At 40.4% G+C, this 26604-nt stretch overlaps 1 protein-coding gene and 1 pseudogene across 1 annotated transcript in view; both read right to left on the reverse strand.

Moving 5' to 3' along the window:
• RFC3 (replication factor C subunit 3) overlaps nt 1-15176 on the reverse strand; it is a 35108-nt gene extending 19932 nt beyond the window's left edge. Inside the window, exon 1 of the mRNA XM_037800103.1 lies at nt 14999-15176. Coding sequence (XP_037656031.1) covers nt 14999-15085 — 87 coding nt within the window. The 5' untranslated portion in view covers nt 15086-15176. The remainder of the gene's footprint in view (nt 1-14998) is intronic.
• Nucleotides 1765-2387, reverse strand: LOC119507409 (annotated as a pseudogene).
• Nucleotides 15177-26604: the final 11428 nt, after the last annotated feature.

The following is a 26604-nucleotide window of genomic DNA, read 5'->3' on the forward strand; positions in this document are numbered from 1 at the left end:
ACCCAACTCACGGTGTTAGTGTTTTGCCCTAAATCACACTTTTAGACCTGAATCAAGTCAACTTTTCATGAAGATCATATAATCTTTTCTTCTTTTTGTCACATCACTTAAAATAATTGCTCTGCCCCCTAGAGAAGTGCGAGTAATTTTAAAGGCTTTCCTCTCCAGAAACAGAATAATCAAGAGCATAAATTAGATTAGGAGGCTTCGTTTTCCTGTCAATGCTGAAAACCCAAGGTTTATTTTCCCCATGAACAAGATGTGCATACGTTGATAAAATGAAAAATTTGATAAAATCAGCTTATGGAAAAGTTAGAAATGTAGTTTACTATAAGATATGCACCTTCACATAGAGCAATAGCAAGCTATCCAATCTAGACGTTTAAATACATGTAAATGACTTAAAACTAACAATATATATAAAGCTGAAGTGACTGCCTTGGATAACTTATACACTGCACCTGAAATTTTACATAGGACATTCATTCTTAAGGCAGAAAAATCTAATTTTACATGTAATGATGTGGTTCTTACATCCAAGGATTAAACTGGGAGTAGACTCAAGCAGACAGATTCCTTGTTAAGGAGGACTTATCTGGGGCGACAATTTCGTTTGTAGTATATGTTATGTAAGACATGTATATTTGAGACAACATTAAAAGATGAATTTTAAGACACACAAATACAATTTTCAACAAGAGGTCAATGAGATTAGGCATCCCACTTATGAGATGCAACTACTCCATAACAAACTAAAATACTCCAACATACTCCTCCTCAGAAGGTACATAAAAAGTTTGAAATATCAAAGAATTACCTTTTGTGTGTGCTACTTCAGACTCTGTTTTTAAAGTCTAGTATAAAAGGTAGCCTGAATAGTTAAAAGCAGTTGAATGTCACCTCACGCTGCTACTCAGAAGGATACCACTTAGGATATTCCTTCACCATCAACAAAATTCTGTGCAGGGAGGAAATCAATGTGTATTAAAATAAATAGAGCCCTCCACCCCACCACATCTCCTGCAAGATGTGCAAAAACACTCCCCAGTCAATAGCAAGATTATCCTTAGAGAAAAACATCATGATTTCAGAATCAAAGGCATCAGTGCCATATACACACAAGAATGTGCCTCCCTGTCTAGGTGGATATCCGGTTGTAATGAAACCAATTGTTTAGTGGGAACCTCGGTGGAGGAGCTACTCAAAGTGGGAGAGAGTGCTAAGAGGAAGTGGCCACCTCTCCAGCAGACCAAGGCCGCCCCCACACCCTCAGGCCTGTATATGCCCCTTCATCTTGGCTAGCTTGGCTCCCCACATCCTGGTGCCAATACCTTTAAGAACAAAAACAAACAAAAATCCAAAAGGCAATTCTTAAACAGGTGATGGTGACTGTAATTGTATAAGTACCTGTTTTGTGTGCCTATTATTTATGCAATAGCTCTGACAACTGTCAGAAGTGTACAAGACTTGCAGAATTTCTTCTTTCACAGCAGCAGGAGTGTATGCAAGATTTGTAAACAGCAATACAAAATACTGAAAACATAACCGAGTTTGTATAAAACAGAAAAAAGTAAATCCAAATTTAAAAGTGGCTAAAAAAAAAAAAACAAAAACAAAGGGTGGCTTCATACAAAGTTCTCCCTCCTGTACCAAGTGATTTTTTTTTTTATTAAAAATGTAATCCTGAGCTGAAAACCTGAGATTTGAGGGAGGGCCATCTTTTGCATATGAAATATCCAAAACATGCTTCCTCTTTGTTTTTCTCTAGTAATATTCAACTACCAGAGATAGTTCTGAAAGTGTGACTTTGGAGACACTTATGGTGTGACACCTGGGTCTGAAGTCCGCTGCAGGGCTTGCCATGGAAGCTGATGGGCAGCATCTTCCACTTCCCCCAGTTTATCCTTGGGCTCTTGGCTGACACAAGGTGGAGGATGCAGGAGTAAACCACTCCTTCGAGAGGGAACTTTGCAGAAAGGGTATACAGGAGCGCAAGTGGGCCAGTCCACTGATCCAGCGAGAAACCTCTTTCCCACAAAGAATCTCTGATAAAGCTGAAGAAAAGTAATTGCAGCTTTTATGCATTAAATGATAGGCACTGCCTTTGTATTCTTTTCCCAGTTCTACAATTTTGTCTATACCATCTTCTAGGAAGTCAGTGCCCCCTAAAATAACAGCTTCTTTAAACTTAAATATTTCTCCTAGTTCAGAAGCATTTTCTGGGGAAATTTCAAACATTCCTGAAAAGGGGTAAGGATGCCCACCATAAGCAAAGTCTCTGCTTATACTTCAATTCCTGCATGTAAAACTCCAAATCAAATGGAGGAGGTTTATTTGTTCATACAACACAGGTACATGTTGAGCACCACCAACAGGTTAGCCCCCATCCTCCTCCCCAAGCAGCTCTGAGGCCGCTCCCATCCCCGTGGGCACTTCAGGAGGGCTGAGCCAGGTACTAAAAGCATACAGCCCAGCCCTGCAGCCAAGGCTGTAGCACGGGGAAGGGAAGCCACTCTGGGGGCTGCTGACAGTACCCCTCTGCACTGACAGAGCCAAACGGCTCTGACTTGCCTTTTAAATATCAAATATTTTGAATATGTAACTGTCCTTGAAACTTCAAATAATACATGTATGTGTATACATATGTGTATATATTTACAAAATAATTTCAAAAATATGGCTATTGCCCTGGCACTGATTTTATAACTCTTGCATTGCTAGCAGAGTACAACACTGCTAGCTGAAAGGTACAACACTATGTGCTGGGAAGCAAGAACTCCCATACCTGCCTGACTGTCAACCTCCCAGAGAACTTTTTAAATAAAATACTGGTTGATTACTGGACACCATCCATGATTAATATTCAGTAACTCTGAAACTGATACCTGTCTTAGTATGGACTCCTAGAAACAGCTCCTGTGACAAGAATTGAGAACTTCTGGTCTATTTGGGAGGTAAAGGAAAACTTCTGGAGGGAACTAGGGAAGCAAAGCAAGGAAAGGAAGGCAGCCAATAAGAGTGCTATCAAGCTCAATACCACTCAGGGCTTCTGTGGCTTAATCCTGCTGGGAAAACTCTGGGAGCCAATGTAAACACACAGCTTGGTGTCATCCGATCCAAGGTTGGGGAAAATGGAGCAGCATAGCTCTCTCTCATCAGTCTGCTCCCGGAAAGTGGATGGGAATGGGGATAGGGGACGGCATTCATTCCCAGGCAACTGAAGTTGACTTAGGGGTGTTAGCAAGGAAAGCCCTCAGACAAACTACAGATGAAAGAAGCTGGGTGTCAGTCTATGTGCACCTCAAAGTTAAGAACAAGGGGATGGGGCAGGGCATGGACAGGGACTCCTGTATTATAATATAAGACCAGGTGCCTGAAAAAGCTTCCCAGGTGATTCTGATTATCAATCAGGATTGAGGGATATAAAGAAGACTAGGAGGAGGCGGGGCAACATGGCGGACTGGTGAGCTGTATGTTTTAGTTACTCCTCCAGGAAAGTAGGTAGAAAGCCAGGAACTGCATGGACTGGACACCACAGAGCAATCTGACTTTGGGCATACTTCATACAACACTCAAGAAAACGTCGAACTGCTGAGATCAGCGAAATCTGTAAGTTTTTGTGGCCAGGGGACCCGCACCCCTCCCTGCCAGGCTCAGTCCCGTGGGAGGAGGGGCTGTCAGCTCCGGGAAGGAGAAGGGAGAACTGCAGTGGCAGCCCTTATCAGAAACTCATTCTACTGATCCAAACTCCAACCATAGATAGACTGAGACCAGGCACCAGAGAATCTGAGAGCAGCCAGCCCAGCAGAGAGGAGACAGGCATAGAAAAAAAAATAACACGAAAAACTCCAAAATAAAAGCAGAGGATTTTTGGAGTTCTGGTGAACATAGAAAGGGGAAGGGCGGAGCTCAGGCCCTGAGGCTCATGTGCAAATCCCGAAGAAAAGCTGATCTCTCTGCCCTGTGGACCTTTACATAATGGCCCTGGTTTGCTTTGTTTCTTAGCATATCAATAACCCATTAGATCTCTGAGGAGGGCCCTTTTTTTTAATCCTTTTTTCTTTTTCTAAAACAATTACTCTAAGAAGCCCAATACAGAAAGCTTCAAAGAATTGCAATTTCGGCAGGTCAAGACAAGAGCAGAACTAAGAGAGCTCTGAGACAAAAGGCAATAATCCAGTGGCTGAGAAAATTCACTGAACACAACAACTTCCCAAGAAAAGGGGGGTGTCTGCTCACAGCCATCATCCTGGTGGACAGGAAACACTCCTGCCCGTCGCCAGCCCCATAGCCCAGAGCTGCCCCAGACAACCCAGTGTGACAGAAGCGCTTCAAATAACAGGCACACACCACAAAACTGGGTGTGGACATTAGCCTTCCCTGCAACCTCAGCTGATTGTCCCAGAGTTGGGAAGGTGGAGCAGTGTGAATTAACAAAGCCCCATTCAGCCATCATTGCAGCAGACTGGGAGCCTCCCTACACAGCCCAGCAGCACAGAACTGCCCTGGGGGGACAGCACTCACCTGTGACATAGCACAGTCTTCCCTCAACAGAGGACCCGGCGTGCACAGCCTGGAAGAGGGGCCCACTTGCAAGTCTCAGGAGCCATACGCCAATACCAAGGACTTGTGGGTCAGTGGCAGAGACAAACTGTGGCAGGACTGAACTGAAGGATTAGACTATTGCAGCAGCTTTAAAACTCTAGGATCACCCGGGAGATTTGATTGTTAGAGCCACCCCTCCTCCCTGACTGCTAGAAACACACCCCACATGCAGGGCAGACAACACCAACTACACACGCAAGCTTGGTTCACCAATTGGACCCCACAAGACTCACTCCCCCACTCACCAAAAAGGCTAAGCAGGGGAGAACTGGCTTGTGGAGAACAGGTGGCTCGTGCACGCCACCTGATGGTTAGTTAGAGAAAGTGTACTCCACGAAGCTGCAGATCTGATAAATTAGAGATAAGGACTTCAATTGGTCTACAAATACTAAAAGAACCCTATCAAGTTCAGCAAATGCCAAGAGGCCAAAAACAACAGAAATTTGTAAAGCATATGAAAAAACCAGATGATATGGATAACCCAAGCCCAAGCACCCAAATCAAAACATCAGAAGAGACACAGCACCTAGAGCAGCTACTCAAAGAACTAAAGATGAACAATGAGACCATAGTACGGGATACAAAGGATATCAAGAAGACCCTAGAAGAGCATACAGAAGACACTGCAAGACTAAATAAAAAAATGGATGATCTTATGGAAATTAAAGAAACTGTTGACCAAATTAAAAAGATTCTGGACGCTCGTAGTACAAGACTAGAGGAAGTTGAACAACGAATCAGTGACCTGGAAGATGACAGAATGGAAAATGAAAGCATAAAAGAAAGAATGGGGAAAAAATTGAAAAAATCGAAATGGACCTCAGGGATATGATAGATAATATAAAACGTCCGAATATAAGACTCATTGGTGTCCCAGAAGGGGAAGAAAAGGGTAAAGGTCTAGGAAGAGTATTCAAAGAAATTGTTGGGGAAAACTTCCCAAATCTTCTAAACAACATAAATACACAAATCATAAATGCTCAGCGAACTCCAAATAGAATAAATCCAAATAAACCCACTCCAAGACATATTCTGATCACACTGTCAAACACAGAAGAGAAGGGGCAAGTTCTGAAAGCAGCAAGAGAAAAGCAATTCACCACATACAAAGGAAACAGCATAAGACTAAGTAGTGACTACTCAGCAGCCACCATGGAGGCGAGAAGGCAGTGGCATGATATATTTAAAATTCTGAGTGAGAAAAATTTCCAACCAAGAATACTTTATCCAGCAAAGCTCTCCTTCAAATTTGAGGGAGAGCTTAAATTTTTCACAGAGAAACAAATGCTGAGAGAATTTGCTAACAAGAGACCTGCCCTACTGGAGATACTAAAGGGAGCCCTACAGACAGAGAAACAAAGAAAGGACAGAGAGACTTGGAGAAAGGTTCAGTACGAAAGAGATTCGGTATGGGTACAATAAAGGATATTAATAGAGACAGGGGAAAAATATGACAAACATAAACCAAAGGAAAAGATGGCTGATTCAAGAAATGCCTTCACGGTTATAACGTTGAATGTAAATGGATTAAACTCCCCAGTTAAAAGATATAGAGTCGCAGAATGGACAAAAAAAATGAACCATCAATATGTTGCATACAAGAGACTCATCTTAGACACAGGGACACAAAGAAACTGAAAGTGAAAGGATGGAAAAAAATATTTCATGCAAGCTACAGCCAAAAGAAAGCAGGTGTAGCAATATTAATCTCAGATAAAATAGACTTTAAATGCAGGGATGTTTTGAGAGACAAAGAAGGCCACTACATACTAATAAAAGGGGCAATTCAACAAGAAGAAATAACAATCATAAATGTCTATGCACCCCATCAAGGTGCCACAAAATACATGAGAGAAACACTGGCAAAACTAAAGGAATCAATTGATGTTTCCACAATAATTGTGGGAGACTTCAACACATCACTCTCTCCTATAGATAGATCAACCAGAAAGAAGACCAATAAGGAAATTGAAAACCTAAACAATCTGATAAATGAATTGGATTTAACAGACATATACAAGACATTACATCCCAAATCACCAGGATACACATACTTTTCTAGTGCTCACGGAACTTTCTCCAGAATAGATCATATGCTAGGACATAAAACAAGCCTCAATAAATTTAAAAAGATTGAAATTATTCAAAGCACATTCTCTGACCACAATGGAATACAATTAGAAGTCAATAACCATCAGAGACTTAGAAAATTCACAAATACCTGGAGGTTAAACAACACACTCCTAAACAATCAGTGCGTTAACGAAGAAATAGCAAGAGAAAATGCTAAACATATAGAGACGAATGAAAATGAGAACACAACATACCAAAACCTATGGGATGCAGCAAAAGCAGTGCTAAGGGGGAAATTTATAGCACTAAACGCATATATTAAAAAGGAAGAAAGAGCCAAAATCAAAGAACTAATGGATCAACTGAAGAAGCTAGAAAATGAACAGCAAACCAATCCTAAACCAAGTAGAAGAAAAGAAATAACAAGGATTAAAACAGAAATAAATGACATAGAGAACAAAAAAACAATAGAGAGGGTAAATACCTCCAAAAGTTGGTTCTTTGAGAAGATCAACAAGATTGACAAGCCCCTAGCTAGACTGACAAAATCAAAAAGAGAGAAGACCCATAGAAACAAAATAATGAATGAAAAAGGTGACATAACTGCAGATCCTGAAGAAATTAAAAAAATTATAAGAGGATACTATGAACAACTGTATGGCAACAAACTGGATAATGTAGAGGAAATGGACAATTTCCTGGAAACATATGAACAACCTAGACTGACCAGAGAAGAAATACAAGACCTCAACCAACCCATCACAAGCAAACAGATCCAATCAGTCATCAAAAATCTTCCCACAAATAAATGCCCAGGGCCAGATGGCTTCACAGGGGAATTCTACCAAACTTTCCAGAAAGAACTGACACCAATCTTACTCAAACTCTTTCAAAACACTGAAGAAAATGGAACACTACCTAACTCATTTTATGAAGCTAACATCAATCTAATACCAAAACCAGGCAAAGATGCTACAAAAAAGGAAAACTAATGGCCAATCTCCCTAATGAATATAGATGCAAAAATCCTCAACAAAATACTTGCAAATCGAATCCAAAGACACATTAAAAAAATCATACACCATGACTAAGTGGGGTTCATTCCAGGCATGCAAGGATGGTTCAACATAAGAAAAACAATCAATGTATTACAACACATTAAAAACTCGAAAGGGAAAAATCAATTGATCATCTCAATAGATGCTGAAAAAGCATTTGACAAAATCCAACATCCCTTTTTGATAAAAACACTTCAAAAGGTAGGAATTGAAGGAAACTTCCTCAACATGATAAAGAGCATATATGAAAAACCCACAGCCAGCATAGTACTCAATGGTGAGAGACTGAAAGCCTTCCCTGTAAGATCAGGAACAAGACAAGGATGCCCGCTATCACCACTGTTATTCAACATTGTGCTGGAAGTGCTAGCCAGGGCAATCCATCAAGACAAAGAAATAAAAGGCATCCAAATTGGAAAAGAAGAAGTAAAACTGTCATTGTTTGCAGATGATATGATCTTATATCTAGAAAACCCTGAGAAATCGACGATACAGCTACTAGAGCTAATAAACAAATTTAGCAAAGTAGCGGGATACAAGATTAATGCACATAAGTCAGTAATGTTTCTATATGCTAGAAATTAACAAACTGAAGAGACACTCAACAAAAAGATACCATTTTCAATAGCAACTAAAAAAATCAAGTACCTAGGAATAAACTTAACCAAAGATGTAAAAGACCTATACAAAGAAAACTACATAACTCTACTAAAAGAAATAGAAGGGGACCTTAAAAGATGGAAAAATATTCCATGTTCATGGATAGGAAGGCTAAATGTCATTAAGATGTCAGTTCTACCCAAACTCATCTACAGATTCAATGCAATCCCAATCAAAATTCCAGCAACCTACTGTGCAGACTTGGAAAAGCTAGGTATCAAATTTATTTGGAAAGGGAAGATGCCTCGAATTGCTAAAGACACTCTAAAAAAGAAAAACAAAGTGGGAGGACTTACACTCCCTGACTTTGAAGCTTATTATAAAGCCACAGTTGCCAAAACAGCATGGTACTGGCACAAAGATAGACATATAGATCAATGGAATCGAATTGAGAATTCGGAGATAGACCCTCAGATCTATGGCCGACTGATCTTTGATAAGGCCCCCAAAGTCACTGAACTGAGTCATAATGGTCTTTTCAACAAATGGGGCTGGGAGAGTTGGATATCCACATCCAAAAGAATGAAAGAGGACCCCTACCTCACCCCCTACACAAAAATTAACTCAAAATGGACGAAAGATCTCAATATAAAAGAAAGTACCATAAAACTCCTAGAAGATAATGTAGGAAAACATCTTCAAGACCTTGTATTAGGCGGCCACTTCCTAGACTTTACACCCAAAGCACTAGCAACAAAAGAAAAAATAGATAAATGGGAACTCCTCAAGCTTAGAAGTTTCTGCACCTCAAAGGAATTTCTCAAAAAGGTGAAGAGGCAGCCAACTCAATGGGAAAAAATTTTTGGAAACCATGTATCTGACAAAAGACTGATATTTTGCATATAGAAAGAAATCCTACAACTCAATGACAATAGTACAGACAGCCCAATTATAAAATGGGCAAAAGATATGAAAAGACAGTTCTCTGAAGAGGAAATACAAATGGCCAAGAAACACATGAAAAAATGTTCAGCTTCACTAGCTATTAGAGAGATGCAAATTAAGACCACAATGAGATACCATCTAACACCAATTAGAATGGCTGCCATTAAACAAACAGGAAACTACAAATGCTGGAGGGGATGTGGAGAAATTGGAACTCTTATTCATTGTTGGTGGGACTGTATAATGGTTCAGCCACTCTGGGAAGTCAGTCTGGCAGTTCCTTAGAAAACTAGATATAGAGTTACCATTCCATCCAGTGACTGCACTTCTCGGTATATACCCGGAAGGTCGGAAAGCAGTGACACGAACAGATATCTGCACGCCAATGTTCATAGCAGCATTATTCACAATTGCCAAGAGATGGAAACAACCCAAATGTCCTTCAACAGATGAGTGGATAAATAAAATGTGGTATATACACACGATGGAATACTACGCGGCAGTAAGAAGCAACGATCTCATGAAACATATGACAACATGGAAGAACCTTGAAGACATAATGCTGAGCGAAATAAGCCAGGCACAAAAAGAGAAATATTATATGCTACCACTAATGTGAACTTTGAAAAATGTAAAACAAATGGTTTATAATGTAGAATGTAGGGGAACTAGCAATAGAGAGCAATTAAGGAAGGGGGAACAATAATCCAAGAACAGATAAGCTATTTAACGTTCTGGGGATGCCCAGGAATGACTATGGTCTGTGAATTTCTGATGGATATAGTAGGAGCAAGTTCACAGAAATGTTGCTATATTAGGTAACTTTCTTGGGGTAAAGTAGGAACATGTTGGAAGTTAAGCAGTTATCTTAGGTTAGTTGTCTTTTTCTTACTCCCTTGTTATGGTCTCTTTGAAATGTTCTTTTATTGTATGTTTGTTTTCTTTTTAACTTTTTTTTCATACAGTTGATTTAAAAAAGAAGGGAAAGTTAAAAAAAGAAAAAGAAAAACAAGGAAAAAAAGATGTAGTGCCCCCTTGAGGAGCCTGTGGAGAATGCAGGGGTATTTGCCTACCCCACCTCGATGGTTGCTAACATGACCACAGATATAGGGGACTGGTGGTTTGATGGGTTGAGCCCTCTACCATAGGTTTTACCCTTGGGAAGACGGTTGCTGCAAAAGAGAGGCTAGGCTTCCCTGTAATTGTGCCTAAGAGCCTCCTCCCGAATGCCTCTTTGTTGCTCAGATGTGGCCCTCTCTCTCTAGCTAAGCCAACTTGAAAAGTGAAATCACTGCCCTCCCCCCTACGTGGGATCAGACACCCAGGGGAGTGAATCTCCCTGGCAACGTGGAATATGACTCCCGGGGAGGAATGCAGACCTGGCATCGTGGGATGGAGAACATCTTCTTGACCAAAAGGGTGATGTGAAAGGAAATGAAATAAGCTTCAGTGGCAGAGAGATTCCAAAAGGAGCCGAGAGGTCACTCTGGTGGGCACTCTTACGCACACTTTAGACAACCTTTTTTAGGTTCTAAAGAATTGGGGTAGCTGGTGGTGGATACCTGAAACTATCAAACTACAACCCAGAACCCATGAATCTTGAAGACAGTTGTATAAAAATGTAGCTTATGAGGGGTGACAATGGGATTGGGAAAGCCATAAAGACCACACTCCACTTTGTCTAGTTTATGGATGGATGAGCAGAAAAATAGGGGAAGGAAACAAACAGACAAAGGTACCCAGTGTTCTTTTTTACTTCAATTGCTCTTTTTCACTCTAATTATTATTCTTGTTATTTTTGTGTGTGTGCTAATGAAGGTGTCAGGGATTGATTTAGATGATGAATGTACAACTATGTAATGGTACTGTGAACAATCGAAAGTGCGATTTGTTTTGTATGACTGCGTGGTATGTGAATATATCTCAATAAAATGAAGATTAAAAAAAAAGACTAGAAGAGAAGGAAATGAGTAATCTAAGAAATATTTCTGAATGTGTGTAAGCATGCACACTGTATTTTTAAGTAAAATTTCTTTAAATTTTAAATTTTAAAATTAAATTTAAAGGAAACAAAAAATTTGAAAAGCCCTGCTGTGCTCTGTGGCTTCTCCCTGACTGTTATCAAGACAGTGACACATGATTCTCAGTCTCTATCTCTTCACTCTGACTGCTGCCAACATCCAGGGTGATTTCAGGGTCAACAGGGAAACCTATCCAGTAACTAGTACTTATAGTTCTTTAACTCCAGTTATATTCATCTCTGTTTCAATTCATCAACCTGGTCCCAGAGCTAAACCCTTGGTATTATTAACTATTGGAATTGCTGCACTTATGAAATTGTAGACGGTCATATTTCACTCTCCAAACACAGCCTTTCGATATTTCTTATACCCCACCCCCCATGTCCACTAACCCCTGATTTGGGGTCCATCATGCCCCTTGATCTTTTCCTTTTGTCCCTGTCCTAATGTCTCTAGCCTTTCTTCCTCTCTTGACCCCACTGAGCAGCTAAACAACCTACATCCTGTGGTTGATGACATCACCTTTTCTGTCACCTGCATCTGCTGCTCCCTCACCTTCTTACCCTTCTGCATTCTCCCATCACCAAGGAACTCCTGGTGACCCTCCACTCCAGTGCACAGGCAGTGGAGTATAACCAGGTGAAAAAGCGCTCACTATCACTCATACTGGTTTCTCAGTGCTTCTCACTGAGCTTGGTCCTTACCGACTGAAAATATAGTTCCTGGCAGCTCTCCCTCCCACACCTGCAAACACACTGAGGTTCCCTTCCTTTTTAAAATGCCTTCCCAGGTCCAAGGTTCCTTCTTCTACCTGTGCTCTCAGCTCTACCTCCTCATCCTTGCTGCATCTTTCCTCTCCTCTATTTTCATCCTCTTACTCCCTGCTGGTTATTTTCCATACCTTTCACCCTATGAACATACTAGCTTCTTTCCCAACTTTTGCCCATTTTTAAAATTGGGCTGTTTGTTTTCTTATTGTTGAGTGTTACTTCCAGTTTTTGGCAATTATGAATAAAGCTGCTGTAAACGTTAAAAAAAAAAAAAAGAAGACTAGGATGCAGTCCTTATCTTCAGGTGCATAAAATACTACAAGGCAAGAGTTTTCCAAATAACCATTAGAGAAAAATGAAATAATTACCTTTACAGAGAGATAGTTTAATACTTTGTAAACTCATCTTTCTCTGGCACTGAAAGAGGAAAGCCTCTAGGAAAGAAACCATGCCCCTGGAAAACAGGCATTCCACAAATACTTGCTGCCTTTGTTGTTTTATACTTCATATAACCAAGAACAAAGGTTAGGCTTTAAATGTTTCATAGTTTCATTAAGTTGTAGATTCAACAGGAAATAGGTGAACATTTTTTTAAAAGCAAATTTATTGCAAGAAGACTTTATTAAATTCCCACAATATAAAGTTTAAATTTTGTACAACAAAACATAGTCATAGAAAATAAAATGTATCCTATGGCTAGTAAAAATGAAGCCAAAGCTTTTTGTAAAAAAATGAAATTTGTCCATAAACGAAGTATACAGCTATAACTGATTTTTTAAAAATTAGTGTAGATGTAATACCAATAATTTGAGAAAGGAGAAAAAACAAAAGCTTCAGTCTCATATCAACTTTTCCAATGACTTTTATAATATAAGGATGGAGTTATTTCTTTAAAAATTATTTCTCATTTTTAAAAAGTTCTCTGCAATCAAATAGTACCCATAATTGTGAAATTGGGTGGTACTGGAACACCAAGGCTGAGCAAAGCCAATTCCATCAGCATCATATGTCCTTTCATGATCTTATATAAAGTAGATGATTGGCTTCCACAGGTACTAGATTACTTATCTTCTCAAGACCCTCTCTTCTCCACTCTCTACAAGATTCACTTTTCACAAAACATTATCATTAGACACTTTTATTAACTACATCATAAAATACGCCTCAGAATGGGGCAAAAATTTTTTTCCATAAGGAACATAACTCAAGGATGTCCTGGTACGCATGGAATTTGAGAATTACAAATTATCTTAGGAGTTAATAAATCCAATACATTCCTTTTTATTAACGAAATTGAGACCAAGAAATTTTAAGGAAGACTGTTAAAAAAGGTAAGCCAGATGTTACTCTGCTCAAAATCCTCCAAGGGCTTTCCATCTCACACAGAGCAGGGACTTGACTTCCCGGATCTCCCCCACAAATCCTGTTTCCTATTGTTTTTCCTGGGGCTCAATATTAACTACCCTTCCTGAGGTTCTTACAAAATGCTGCCTCCGGAATTTTGCTCTTGCTGTGTCCTCCACCTGTTCTACTCTTCTCCCCAGATAACTTGTATTCATTGCTTTCTCACTTCCTTCAAATCTTAGCTCAGTTGTCCCTTTACAGTGAGGCTTTCCTTATTTAAAAGTACAATTCTTGCCCCCCCCACATTCTTTCCCCCTTCTGTTTCATTTTTCTCATTGAATTTACCACCTTCTAATGCATTAATAGTTTACTTGTTTGATCTTTTCCTTCTAAAATATTAACACCAGAGTCGGAGGTCTCATCCGTTTTGCCCAGATATAATTCCAGTAGTAGACATTCAGTAAGGATTTGTTGACTGAGTATAGTGGCTTGCTAAAGATCACAAAAAATTCTGAAAAAGCCAAAACAAGAACCTACATTTCTGTTTTCCAGTCCATAAGGGGATTCACAAATGATGTTGAGAACATATACAACAATTCAGAAAATACCTTACCCTGGTGGAACTATGCGAAGAAAGGAATGGAGAAAAAGAGGGCAAGGAAGAAAAGAGGGAAAAATAAGACTCAACATGTACTTAAAAGTTAACTGCAGGAAGCAATTGCAGCCTCCCTGCTGAGCATCTACACGAATTATCACATGAAGTGAAATAAACACTCTGGGTTTGAAAAAATGTATGTGCAACATCCCAAACATGGGTTCCTATCTGCAACTAATGCTCAAATCCTTTTAGAACTGACTTTCTTCTTACCAATTCCTCAAGTGTGCAAGGTGGGTAGAATTTCTGGAAAGCACCAATTAAGTTGGGATCAAATAGTGTGACAGGGTGGGTGCTGGAGCCAGGTGTCCTCTTTCGGGGCAGAAGGAATACAGGCTTTCAGTCACCTGTCTGGGTTCCAATATTGTCTCAACCATTTACTAGCTGTTTGGTCCAGTTACTTAACCTCGTCAAAGTTCGGTTTCCTTCTGTAAAAGGGGAATGATAAAATGCCCCTCACAGAATCACGAGGTCACCTAACAATAATCCACCCAAAAGGCTTACCATAATCACTATTTACAAATTTATGATTTTGTGAACCTTCAGCTGTGAGGCTGGTTTTCTTGTACACTGGCATTGCCAGAAAGAGTGGAAACGAAAGCCTCAGTGGCATAACGGTGTTTCACCCCAAAACGTACCCGCTTTTCAGTGCAGAGAATGGAAACATCCTCAAGAAAACGTCTAAAGCCACGGAGATTCGGGGGAGGGGAGCGGGCTGTAGTTAATCTTGCAGTGTACCCACTAACTCACCGCTTCTCCTGAGGCCTCTGGGCCTTAGTTTTCCCCACCTGCAATACCGGACGCTGGACTTAAATCACTCTGCGAGACTGCTGCGGCTCGGAGCCGGGCAGGGGCCCCGGGACTCCGCCGGCCGGCCGCGCCCCCCGCCTCAGGGCGCTCATCTCCCGGCGGGCCCGGCCGACTCACCAGGTTGCGCAGCTGGGCCGCCTGCTCCTTGTGGTAGTCCAGCCGTCCCAAGGAGCAGGGCCGGTATTTGTCCACCCAAAGGCTCATGGCAGCGCGCGGTTCCCGCCCCGACGCTGGAGAGTCCGCGCGCGCACCTTCCCGGAGAAGCCCAGACAAGTTTTCCCGCGAGCGCCGAGCCCCGTGACGTCACTGCCGGGCGCCGCCGCGTAGAACGACGCCAGGGCGGAAAACGTACGGCGGCCGAATGTGGCCAGAATCAGTTGTCGCGTCGGTGCCGCCTAGTTGCCAGCTCCCTGTTTCATTGAAAAATTTTCTCTTTGCTCTCATATTCTGAGATATTTCAGGGACTATTAAGCAGAATTGAAAATTTAACTCTGACGCTCTGAGCGTGGAATCCAGCTACCTCAGAGATTCTTCTATTCGCTTCGTTCATTTATTCTATCACTCATTCATTCAACAGAAAGCTACTGAACATGCACTCTATGTCAAGCCCTGTTGCTGTCCTAGAATAGAGCCAGCTTGGGGGATTGTCTCACTTGGCAGGCACCCAATAAAGTTTTTTGAATTGCTTTATTGAAATTGCTATTAAAAAAAAAAGAAATCTGCTCTTCATTCCTTAGTTCCATTGCTCAAGATTCTTAGTGGGATGAAAGCAATAAAACCAAAACCATGAAAAACTACAGAAGTATAGGGTATAGGTGTGCAAATTGGTATGAACATTTTGGAAAACTACCTGATCACCAGGAATTTCATTCCTAGGTACATATTCAACAGATATTAGTACATGTCTCTGAAATATATGTGCAAGAATGTTCTTATTGGTATTATTCTTAATAACTAAAAGATGGAAACAACCGAAGTGTTAAATATTATTAAGAACAATGGAGCATTAAACCAAAAGCAAAACTATGGGGCACTGTACAGGCCCACTCCCATGAAGCCTGCCTGATACTGAAACAGTAGAACACTGCACAGAAGTTTATATATATATATACATATATAGACACACACACACAAGTGATATGTATGACATTAGTTTCACCCCCATACTTGTGAGGGATTTTTCTTCTTCTTAAGTCTGAGCCATCTCAGAGAATTTTGCTAGCAACTAGGGCTCTACTTCCAAGTGCAGAGGTGTTCTGGCCTCTTTTTCTCATAATTTATTCTCCGATTGGCAGTGATAGCATCCAATCATAACACAATTCCTTCATTTGCTGCAGAGTCAATGGGCATTCCCTCTCTGCACTTAAGAAATGACGTTAAATAATAAGCTGGAAATTTTTTTGAAAATAGATTTCTCCCAGGAACTCCATATCTAATGTAAAGTTCATGGTAACTTGTGGCAATACTCTCTGTAGTTAGCGAAATGATGTAACTGAGTTCTGGCAAATGGGATATGAGGCAACAATGATGTACACCACTACCATGCCTATGCCATAAAAATTCCTGTGTGCTACTCCATACTCTCTCCACTAACTGACAAGTTAAATGCAAAAAATTCACAACCCAGACCAAGATATAGCACATTTCTGCACCCTAGAAGGCTCTCTCATATATTTTCCCAGTCAACACCTTCCCCAGAGTAACCTCACTTGTAAATAATCATAGATGACTTTTGCCTCTTCTTAAATGTATATAAATTACATCATGTGGCATATTCTCTTTTGTGTCTGACTTCTCTTGTTCATTATCTACCTGTGATATTCATATATTTGTAACAAATAGGTCAATCTTTTTTATTGCTGTGTAGTATTCCACTGTATCAGCATCAGGGAAGGCTCCATGGATGTGCCTTCTGTACACTGCCACATGGCCTCACACAATTTAACACCCTGCCATTGCCATCTTGAAATGTTTAATATTTTTTTTAACAAGGCCCCTGCATTTTCTTTTTACATTAGGTCTTGCAAATTATATAGCCAAATTATGTAGCCTGATCAATGTATTTCTATTTATTTAGCTATTGTACAGTTGATGGACATTTGGGTGGATTCCATGTTTTGGCTATTAAGAATAACACTGCTAAAAACATTCCTGTATATATTTTTGAGAGATATGTACTAATTTCTATTGTATATATCCATCTAGGAATGAAATTCTAAGTGATAAGGAAGGTATACATTCAGCTTTGGTAGATACTGATGTGAGTTTTCCAAAAGTTTTGTACCATTTTACACACTCACCACAGGGAAAGAAAGTTGCACATTTCACATTCTCCCTGTGCTGGTTTGGATGTATTATGTCTGCCAAAATGCTATGTTCTTTAATGCAATCTTGTGGGGGCAGATGTATGAGTGTTGATTAAGTTGGAACCTTTGGATTAGGTTGTCTCCATGGAGATGTGACCCACCCAACTGTGGGTGATAACTCTTATTAGATTATGTCCATGGAGGTGTGGCCCCACCCATTTGGCCTGGTCTTAATTAGTTTACCTGAGCCCTATAAGAGCTCACAAATGGAAGGAACTCAGAGCTGCAGCTGAGAGAGACATTTTGAAGATGGCCATTGAAAGCTGATGCTGACATTTTGGAGAACACCATTTTGAAATGCAACCTGGGAAGAAGCAGACGCCAGCCACATGCCTTCCCAGCTAACAAGGTTTTCCAGACACTATCAGCCATCCTCCAGTGAAGGTACCCTATTGTTGATGCCTTACCTTGGACACTTTATGGCCTTAAGACTGTAACTTTGTAACCAAATAAACTCCCTTTATAAAAGCCAATCCATTTCTGGTATTTTACAAAACAGCGGCATTAGCAAAGCAGAACCCTCCCCCAAAAGACTTTAATTTTAGCCCTTCTGGGTGGGTTTGTAGGAAAATCTCATTGTGGTTGCAATTTGCATTTCCCTAATGATTAATGAGATTGAGCATCTTTTCATGTGCTTACTAGTCATCAGGATATCCTCTTTTATGAAGTGCCTTTTCAAGTCTGCCAATATTGTATTAGATTGTTTGCCTCCTCTTCTTGAGTTGTTCATTTTTCAAATATATGTAGTATAAATATCTTTTTTCTTATGTATGGCTTGCCTTTCAACTCTCCTACTGGGGTCTTTGATAAACATAAATTCTTGATTTTAATGTCCAATTTATAATGTTTAAAAATTCTTTACCTCTTTTAAAGTCTTGAAGATGTTCTCCTGTGTTTTCTTTAAGCTTGATTGTTTTGTTCTCACATTTGGATTTTAAATCCACTGTAACTGACTTTTGCATGTGGTATGAGATATGAGAATAAAGACACATTTTCCCCCTGTGGATGTCCAGTGAAGCCAGCACTCTTTATTGAAAAGACCCTTCTGTCCACACTGTACCACAGTGTCATCCTGTCATAAATCAGGAGACCACTCAGGTACCCCTGAACTTCCTTTTCAGTTCTGGTGGTCCATTTGTCCAGCCGTGCACTGATACCACGCTGTTTGATTACTATAGCTTTTTCACTGTCTGGTAGTCTGAAAACAGTTCTGATATCTGGTAGTTTGAATGCTTTTGTTCTTTATTCAAGAGAACCTTTGTCATTCTTTGCCTTCTGCATTTCCATACAAGTGTTGGGACCAGCTTGTCAATTTTCACGAAAATCTCACTGAGATTCTGTTTGGGACTGGTGGTTCCAAGGCACAGAAGCCCGTATTTGAGCATTGCGGATTTCACCTCGTTGGTCTTGGAAATCCTGCAATATAAATTATTCCACTGGAGCACATTAAAAAGCTGTCACCCATTTTACTTAAGTCTCTGTGCAGCCAAAATTTCAATCGCAAAGAAGCACTTTCATCCGCATGATTTAACTGTGATATATATTTAATATATATGCCTTTGCTACCTTCTTGCAAGGTAATAGATGTTAAAACTGTGAAAATAGTCACTCATAGCTGTTAGAAAAGAGGATGTAAGTAAAAGTGCATCAAAAACAATTACAACCTTGAAAACACAAACTATGATGAAATGTGTGTTATCAAAATAAAAAGATATTTCTGAGATGGGGCCTTTATTCCCTTGCGGTTATGTGGCTGTTGTCATTTATATTACTGCCATATTTTTGCTTTAAAAATGATTCATCTACAGCCTCTGAGAGAGGGAACTTGAAAACAAGAAATCCCACACTGGAGCAAAGTAGAAGGAATTCCCAGGGAAATGGCAAAGGACGAGTTCTAAGCAAAAGCGTTAGGGCAAGTGTGGAAAACAACCATTCCAGGCGGAGCAGCAGGACAAGGGCTGCAGGAGGATTGTCTCCAAGAAGATGAAATTAATGCCTGAGGTGCTTGCACATACCGAGATGAGATTTACACTTATGGAAGAGAGGTTAGGGATAACTTAGCAGTAGCTATATTAAAAACTAAGCCAAGGATAAAATGAAATAATTACTTACAGCAGGGAAAAAAATGATGTATAAAAAATACATAACATATCAGCAAGGAAATGTTATAACAGTATCTCTTGGGGCATAATTCTGAATTCCATTTACAAAATAATGAAAGTACCATATATTTATCTAACCAAAAATCATGATATAAATGTTTTGGGAAGATGGGAGGAGTGCACGTGTGTGAGCATGCATGCGTATGTGTGTGTGCATGTGTATGGGAGGGAGAGTGTATAAGAGAGCTAAGTCTTCATCTTCCTTATAGGAAATCAACAGCTAAATTTTAGAAAAAGATATTAGTATGTTATAAATAGATATAAAGTCAATACCAAAGCAGGCACATGCACACACACACCCACAGAGTTAAAGTCTCAACAACAAAAAAGACAGATGAACCAATTAAAACATGGGCAAAGGACTTGAATAGACATTGTGCCAAAGAAGATACACAAATGGGCAAGAGGCACATAAAAAGATGCTCAACATCATTAGTCATCAGGGAAATGCAAATAAAAACTACAACAAGATACCATCTCACACCCATAAGAATGGCTATTATTAAAAGGCAGATATTAACAAATGTTCAGGAAGATGCAGAAAAGTAGAAAATATCATATATTGCTGGTGGGAATATCAAATGTGAAAAGCATAGTTTGGCTCTTCCTCAGAAAGTTAAGCACAGAATTCTTATATGACCCAGCAATCCCACTTCTAGGCATATACCCCAAAGAATTGAAAGCAGGGACTAGAGCATTCACCAATGTTCATAGCACATTATTCACAATAGCCAAAAGGTGGAAACAACCCAAGTGTCCATTCACAGATGGAAGTATAAGCAGAATGTGGTATACCCATACAGTGGAATACTATTTAGCTGTAAAAGGAATGAAATTCTGATACATGAGACAGCGTGGATGAACCTTGAAGATATCATGTTGAGTGAAACACACCAGACACAAAAGGGCAAATATTTTATTATTTCATTTACATGAAATTCCTAGAATAAGCAAATTCCTGGAGATGGATTGTAGATTACAGGTTACCAGGGGCTGGGGTGGGGTGTGGTGGTGGGGGGTTGGGTAGTTATTGCTCAGTGGGTGCAGAGTTTCTGTTTGGAGTGATGGAAAAGTCTTGGTAATGGGTGGTAGTGATGATGGCACATAATTGAGAATGTGGTTTAATACCACTAAATTGTACACATGAACATTGCTAAAATGGGAAATTTTGTGTTGTAAATATGTTACCACAATAAATATTAAAAATGTTAAAAGTGTTAGAAGTGCTTTCTCTGGGAAGCAGAAAAGAAGTGGTGAGCAGACAGGGGGCAGGGATTGCTGTTTTCCACAGCAAGCCTTGTGGAACCTTTTGCCTAACTCCAATGTACTTTGATAAAATTAAAAATTAGGTAAAAAATAGAAACATTAACATAAACGTGAACCCAACAAACACCCTGGCCTCTACTGCCACATGTATTAAAATGATACACTTCAATAAGAGCTTTAGTTGAGATGTCTAAGGGACCCGTCCTGATCAGGTAGGTCAGGACAGTTTTCTTGAGGGAGTAACTCCTAAAATGAGGCTAATGAGGAGGACACTAGAAAGGGAGGAGAAAAGTGTATTTCAGCATAAAGGACTATGCCAGTTTGGATATATTGATATATTATGTCCCCCAAGAAAAAGCCATCATCTTTTCATACAGTCTCTTGGGATATTGGGATTAGGTTGTTTCCATGGAGATGTGAACCACCCAACAGTGAGTGAACCTTTGGTTAGGGTGTGACCTCTGATTGAATGTTTCCATGGAGGTGTGGCCCTGCCCATTCAGTGTGGGCCTTGATTAGTTTCCTGGAGTCTTATAAAAGGGCTCACAAAAAGAAGGGCCTAGATGCTGCAGCTTACAGAAACATTTTGAAGGCCACCAGTGAAAGCTGACACTTGGAGGACGCCATTTTGAAACGCAACCTAGGAGCAAGCAAATGCCAGCCAAGTGCCTTCCCAGCTAACAGAACTTTTCCGGATGCCAGTGGCCTTTGTCCAGTGAAGGCGCCCTATTGTTGATGCCTTACCTTGGACACTTTATGGCCTTAAGACTGTAACTGTGTAACCAAATAAACCCCCTTTTATAAATGCCAATCCATTTCTGGTGTTTTGCATTCCAGCAGCATTAGCAAACCAGAACAGGGACCAAGAGCCACACAGGCCGAGGATCGGCAGGTGCTGGACTTGTGCACGAAGCCGTGTGGGCCCCGAGGGTCGTGGTCTGGAGGGGAAAGTTGAGATGAGGCTGTTGAGACCAATGGGAAGGGCCCCGGCTGGCTTTCTAAGTTTAATAATGGTCTTTTTTCTTTATCCTGAGCTTCCTATAGTTACCCCACAGCTGACATATAAGAGTCAACTAGTTCTTCCCACTCCAACATGGTGCAATTTGAAAACATGGAGCAGTTTTCCAGGGATTTCAGTGATGGCAGGAGTGAGGCTGTCTCCTGGTTTGTTTCACCCTGGTCCAGGCTGTCCCTGGCTTGCAGGGACAGGTCAGTTTCTCCAGGCCTGAATGGACTCATCTACAAAACGAAGGGCTGGACCTGATAACCTCTAAGTAACCTTCGAGGCCTACTATTCTATCACTTTACCTCTAGTCTTTGTACTTGTGCCAGTTTGAATGTATTGTGTCCCCCAAAACGCCATTATCTTTGATGTAATCTTCTGTGGGCAGACATTATCAGTGTTGATTAGATTGTAATTCTTTGAGTGTTTCTGTGGAGCTGTGCCCCACCCAGCTGTGGGTGATGACTCTGGTTGGATAATTTCCATGGAGGTGTTGCCCCACCCATTCAGGGTGGATCTAAATTAAATCACCGGAGCCATATAAATGAGTTGACAAACAGAAGGAACTCAGTGCACCTGAGAGTGACATTTTGAAGAGGAGCTACAGCCAAGAGGGACACTTTGAAGAATGCACAGGAGCTGAGAGAGGAACTGCAGTTTACAGAGACATTTGGGAGACGGCCTTTGAAAGAAGACTTTTGCTCCAGAGAAGCTAAGAACTTGGAGCAGATGCCAGCCATGTGCCTTCCCAGCTAACAGAGGTTTTCCAGATACCATTGGCCATCCTCCAGTGAAGGTACCCAATTGCTGATGTGTTGTTACTTTGGATACTTTATGGCCTTAAGACTGTAACTGTGTAACCAAATAAACCCCCTTTATAAAAGCCAATCCATCTCTGGTATTTTGCATGCTTATACCCAGTTCTTCAAAGTATCCAAGCTTTTGTGGGAAACTCCTCCATTGGCCATGATCATTGCACTTCCTCAGCTCCCAGATTTTTGAGGTGTGTCTACAAAGCAGAATATCAATACCAAAAAAAAGTTGGTTTGAGCAAAGGGGATGCATAGGATTGATGACAGTCTATCGCTACAGCTACAGATAAGTTCACTGCAACATTGTGTTCTAAAATATACTTTGTTTTTCTTTGTCTTAGAACTTAATAATTACCATATAAACTTTAATCAACTAAATAATAATTTTAGCAACATTATTATGTGTTTACGATAATCACAGCAACTCATTAACTTATCACTTAAAGATTGATGAGTTTTCTGGTTTCCGTATATTTTTCTGAATCTGTTTTTTTACAAATTTTCCTTATGATTCTTCCCATCCATCTGTATTTGAAATACTGCACACTTTCAGCATTACTGAACAGTTTGGCTTGATTTAGATATTATCTTTGTTCATTTAAGTCTGTCATTTGGAAAGAAAAAAACACTAATTCAACTACTGGTTGTTGAGAACTTGATATACATCAGGGAATATATTAGATATTGAAAACACAGATAAGAGTAAGTTTCATTTATGTCTAAAAAGTAGAAACATCTTTATCAATATTTTAGGGACATAAATTTGTACTCTGGACCATCAAAACCAAATACAGTAGAGATTAGAATAAAGTAATAGAAAAATTGAGTCATTTGTCAGAATCTAATGCAGGGTAAGGGTAAGACTAAGTATGTGACATTTTAATCTGTTGTTTCAGCACTGTGCCACTCCTGTGAGTCCTTGACTGATTAACATCTAAAAATTGTTTGCTTGAATTAATGGCAAAGGGAAAACAAGGAGTAACTGCCTCAAAATAACATTTGCTTATTTGTTTTCCACAACACAAGAGCTCAAAATGTTCTATTTTTCTTTAGATTATCAGACAACTGATGTTCATTATAGACAGTTTGGAATATAGAAAGATAGAAGATAGATACAGGAAATAGAAGATAGATGATAGAGATAGTGACAGATTTATGATAGGTAGATAGATAGATGGATAGATAGATAGATAGATAGATAGATAGATAGATAGATAGATAGATAGATATAGGAAATAGAAGATAAATGAGAGAGAGGGAGATAGATCAATGATCATTAGACTGACAGACAGACCAATAGGTATAGAGAGATATAGAGATACGGAGACAGACACACAATAATAGGTATGTATATTTGTCTATAGACAAAATTCTATCTACATTTTAACCTAAGGAATCTAATGGAGTCGAGTGAGTTTGAGCCCTATGTTTTTGTACATGTGTGATAAAGAAATCTGGAATTCCAATACCATTGCCATTGGATGTCCAGAGTAGCAAACTGCTGAATCTATAATGGATCTATGATCATAGTCAATGATCATTCAGTGACCATTCAATGATCATTTTCAATGATCATTCTGTCCAGAATGCTATGCACTACATTAACAACTTCTCTCTGCATAAATAGTGACCATTGTGTGTTAATGATTCTTTGTTGGTGGAATTTGTATAACTGTATTGCTCTCTTTTGATTTAAAAGAAAAATCTATTTCCAGCAGCTCTAAAACCTCATCTTCCTTCACACTTGCACATTGTCCTCTTTGAGCCATTGTGCCCTCTCTCTGCACCAAACTCCCCATAGGGAGTCAGGAACTGGGGCTTTCAAATCGATTTGGTGGCTTTAATTACCTCTTGTTCTGAGGTGGTGTTTTCATAATTCTGCTGGAACATGTTGTATTACCGTTTATAACTGCCTCCTACCACATGTAGTGTAACCATACCCTCCCAATCTCCTTTCATCTCTAAAGGCTTAAAGTACATATTTAATTAGGAGATGCCTAAATAGTACCTTTTCTCTGAAAATCAAAGATTTAGTCTTCAAAAGAATGGCAATAATGAGTAAGAGAAGACAGTAAGTGATTAAAGTGTGAAATGCAGATAGAATTTCAGGTAAGCTTCGGAACACTTCTGAACTTGATTATAATTTTCTTACACGGAAAGGGCTATCAATGAGTCAATCGGTTTATGCAGACCTTGATGAATAAGACACAAGCTGTGTTCTCAAGGAGCTTAGGGAATGAGAAACATCTGTGCAGGTAACTCCCAGGAAAGCAGGATGTGATGAATGCCTTTACAGAGTTTCAAAGTTTAACTGTGGATTGGATGGTGAGGGAATGTTCCGTGGAGGGCCCAGCACGTGAACTGGGCTTTGAGGGATTCTTAGGTGGGGCTACAACAGCCATCCCGGGGAGGGAATTCCTGGAATGAGGGGTTGTAGTGAGCAAAGCTTGGAGAGTGTTAAAACTCCAAGCATGTTTCTGCCAGGGTGAAAGATATACACAAAGGAGGGTGGAGGAGAAGTTGGGAAGAAAACGCTGGGGATTTTTCAATGTCGACTGTTGCAGGTCAAATTACGTGCCCCAACAAATGCATGCTTGCACCCTCAACCCGAGTTGCTGTGGGTGTGAACCCATTATAAATAGGGGCTCTTGGAAATGTGATTTTTGTTTAAGTTGTGGCCCAAATGAATGAGTGATGATCTTAAGCCATGTTACTTGAGGCCTTATAAAAAGAACCTGGAAGTCACCAAAGCCAAAGAGGAGAGGACATCACCACATAAAAGGAGGCGGAGACACAAGCCAAGGAGCCCCAAGGATTACTGCAGCCAGTGTCAGAAGGCTACAGATTTCAGGAAGAAGGTGGGCCTTGCTGATATCTTCATTCTGACTTCCAGCCTCAAAACCATGAGCCGATAAACTCCTGTTGTTTAAGCCAAAACCAATTTGTGATATCAGCTCAGGCAGACAAAGATACCAATTTAATAGGTTTGCCTTCTTCATAGATAATAAAAAGCAATGGAAAGGAACGAGATATTTGTTGAATTCAGTGACGAAGTGTGGCTATAGAAAGATTACTTGTGTGAAAAGGAACCCAGCAAGAAGATGTGGAGGGTGAACTGAGAGGTTGAGACTTGCCCAAAGATTTACAGTAAAGATGTGTGGAGATGGATTTAACCCCACATGTTCTGATGGGAGCATCCTCCCAGTCAACCACCCCAAATCCTGTCTGCCTGTGGCTATCCTCAGACCTAATATTATAGATATTTACACACTTCATATGTGTTATTTTATCCTTATGACAATCCTACGAGGTGAGTACTACAGACGTCCCATTTTTTACTAGCTCAGGAAACAGAGACGTAGAGATCTTATAACTTGCTTCCAAGTGACTCAAATCAAGTCAGTTGACTCCTCCGCCACGGTGCCCCGCTCACCGCCCCACACCTCCCATTCAGGCTGCTAACGTGCTTGAATTATATCCACCAGCAGTGTGGAACTACTCATGGTTTCCCAAACACCAACACGCTGATTGTGTTTGCATGCTGCTGCATGTGACGTTCCTTTGTCCTTGATATCCTTTCTACGTTCCACCCAGCCCACAGCTCCTGCGGGGAATCTTCCTTGAGGCCACAGGCAAGCACAGCTCCTCTTCCCGTGTGCTTATTGCCCCTTCTGCAGATGCCCAGCACAGCTATTTCTACATTGATTTGTAAGCAAGTATTCATTTGATTTCCCAGAAAACCAGTGGTTCCCACATCTTGCTGTTTATCAAAATGTCCTGAAGACCTTTTTAAGGATACAGATTTCCAGATCTCCCTGCCGAAGAGTCTAATTTAGTGAGTGTAGGGTGGAGTCCAGGAGTCTGGCTTTTGCTGGGAGCACCTCAGCCTTCCCTGACTCGGCAGCCAGGCTGGAGAGTCGCCGCCGCCAGCTGTCAGCTCCCTGTGGCCACGACTGGTGGGTTCACCTCTGCAGCCCCAGTGTCCAACCCAGGGCCTGCAGCCATCAGGGCTCAGTTAATACTGCACAAATGAGTGACTGGGTGTGGGCTTGACTGGTTATGGGAATAATAATTCTGTGATTAACAGGAATAGAGTTAACTAGAGCAGGAGTTT

Source organism: Choloepus didactylus, chromosome 12 (genome assembly GCF_015220235.1).
Source record: "Choloepus didactylus isolate mChoDid1 chromosome 12, mChoDid1.pri, whole genome shotgun sequence".
NCBI classification, from domain to species: Eukaryota; Metazoa; Chordata; class Mammalia; order Pilosa; family Megalonychidae; genus Choloepus; species Choloepus didactylus.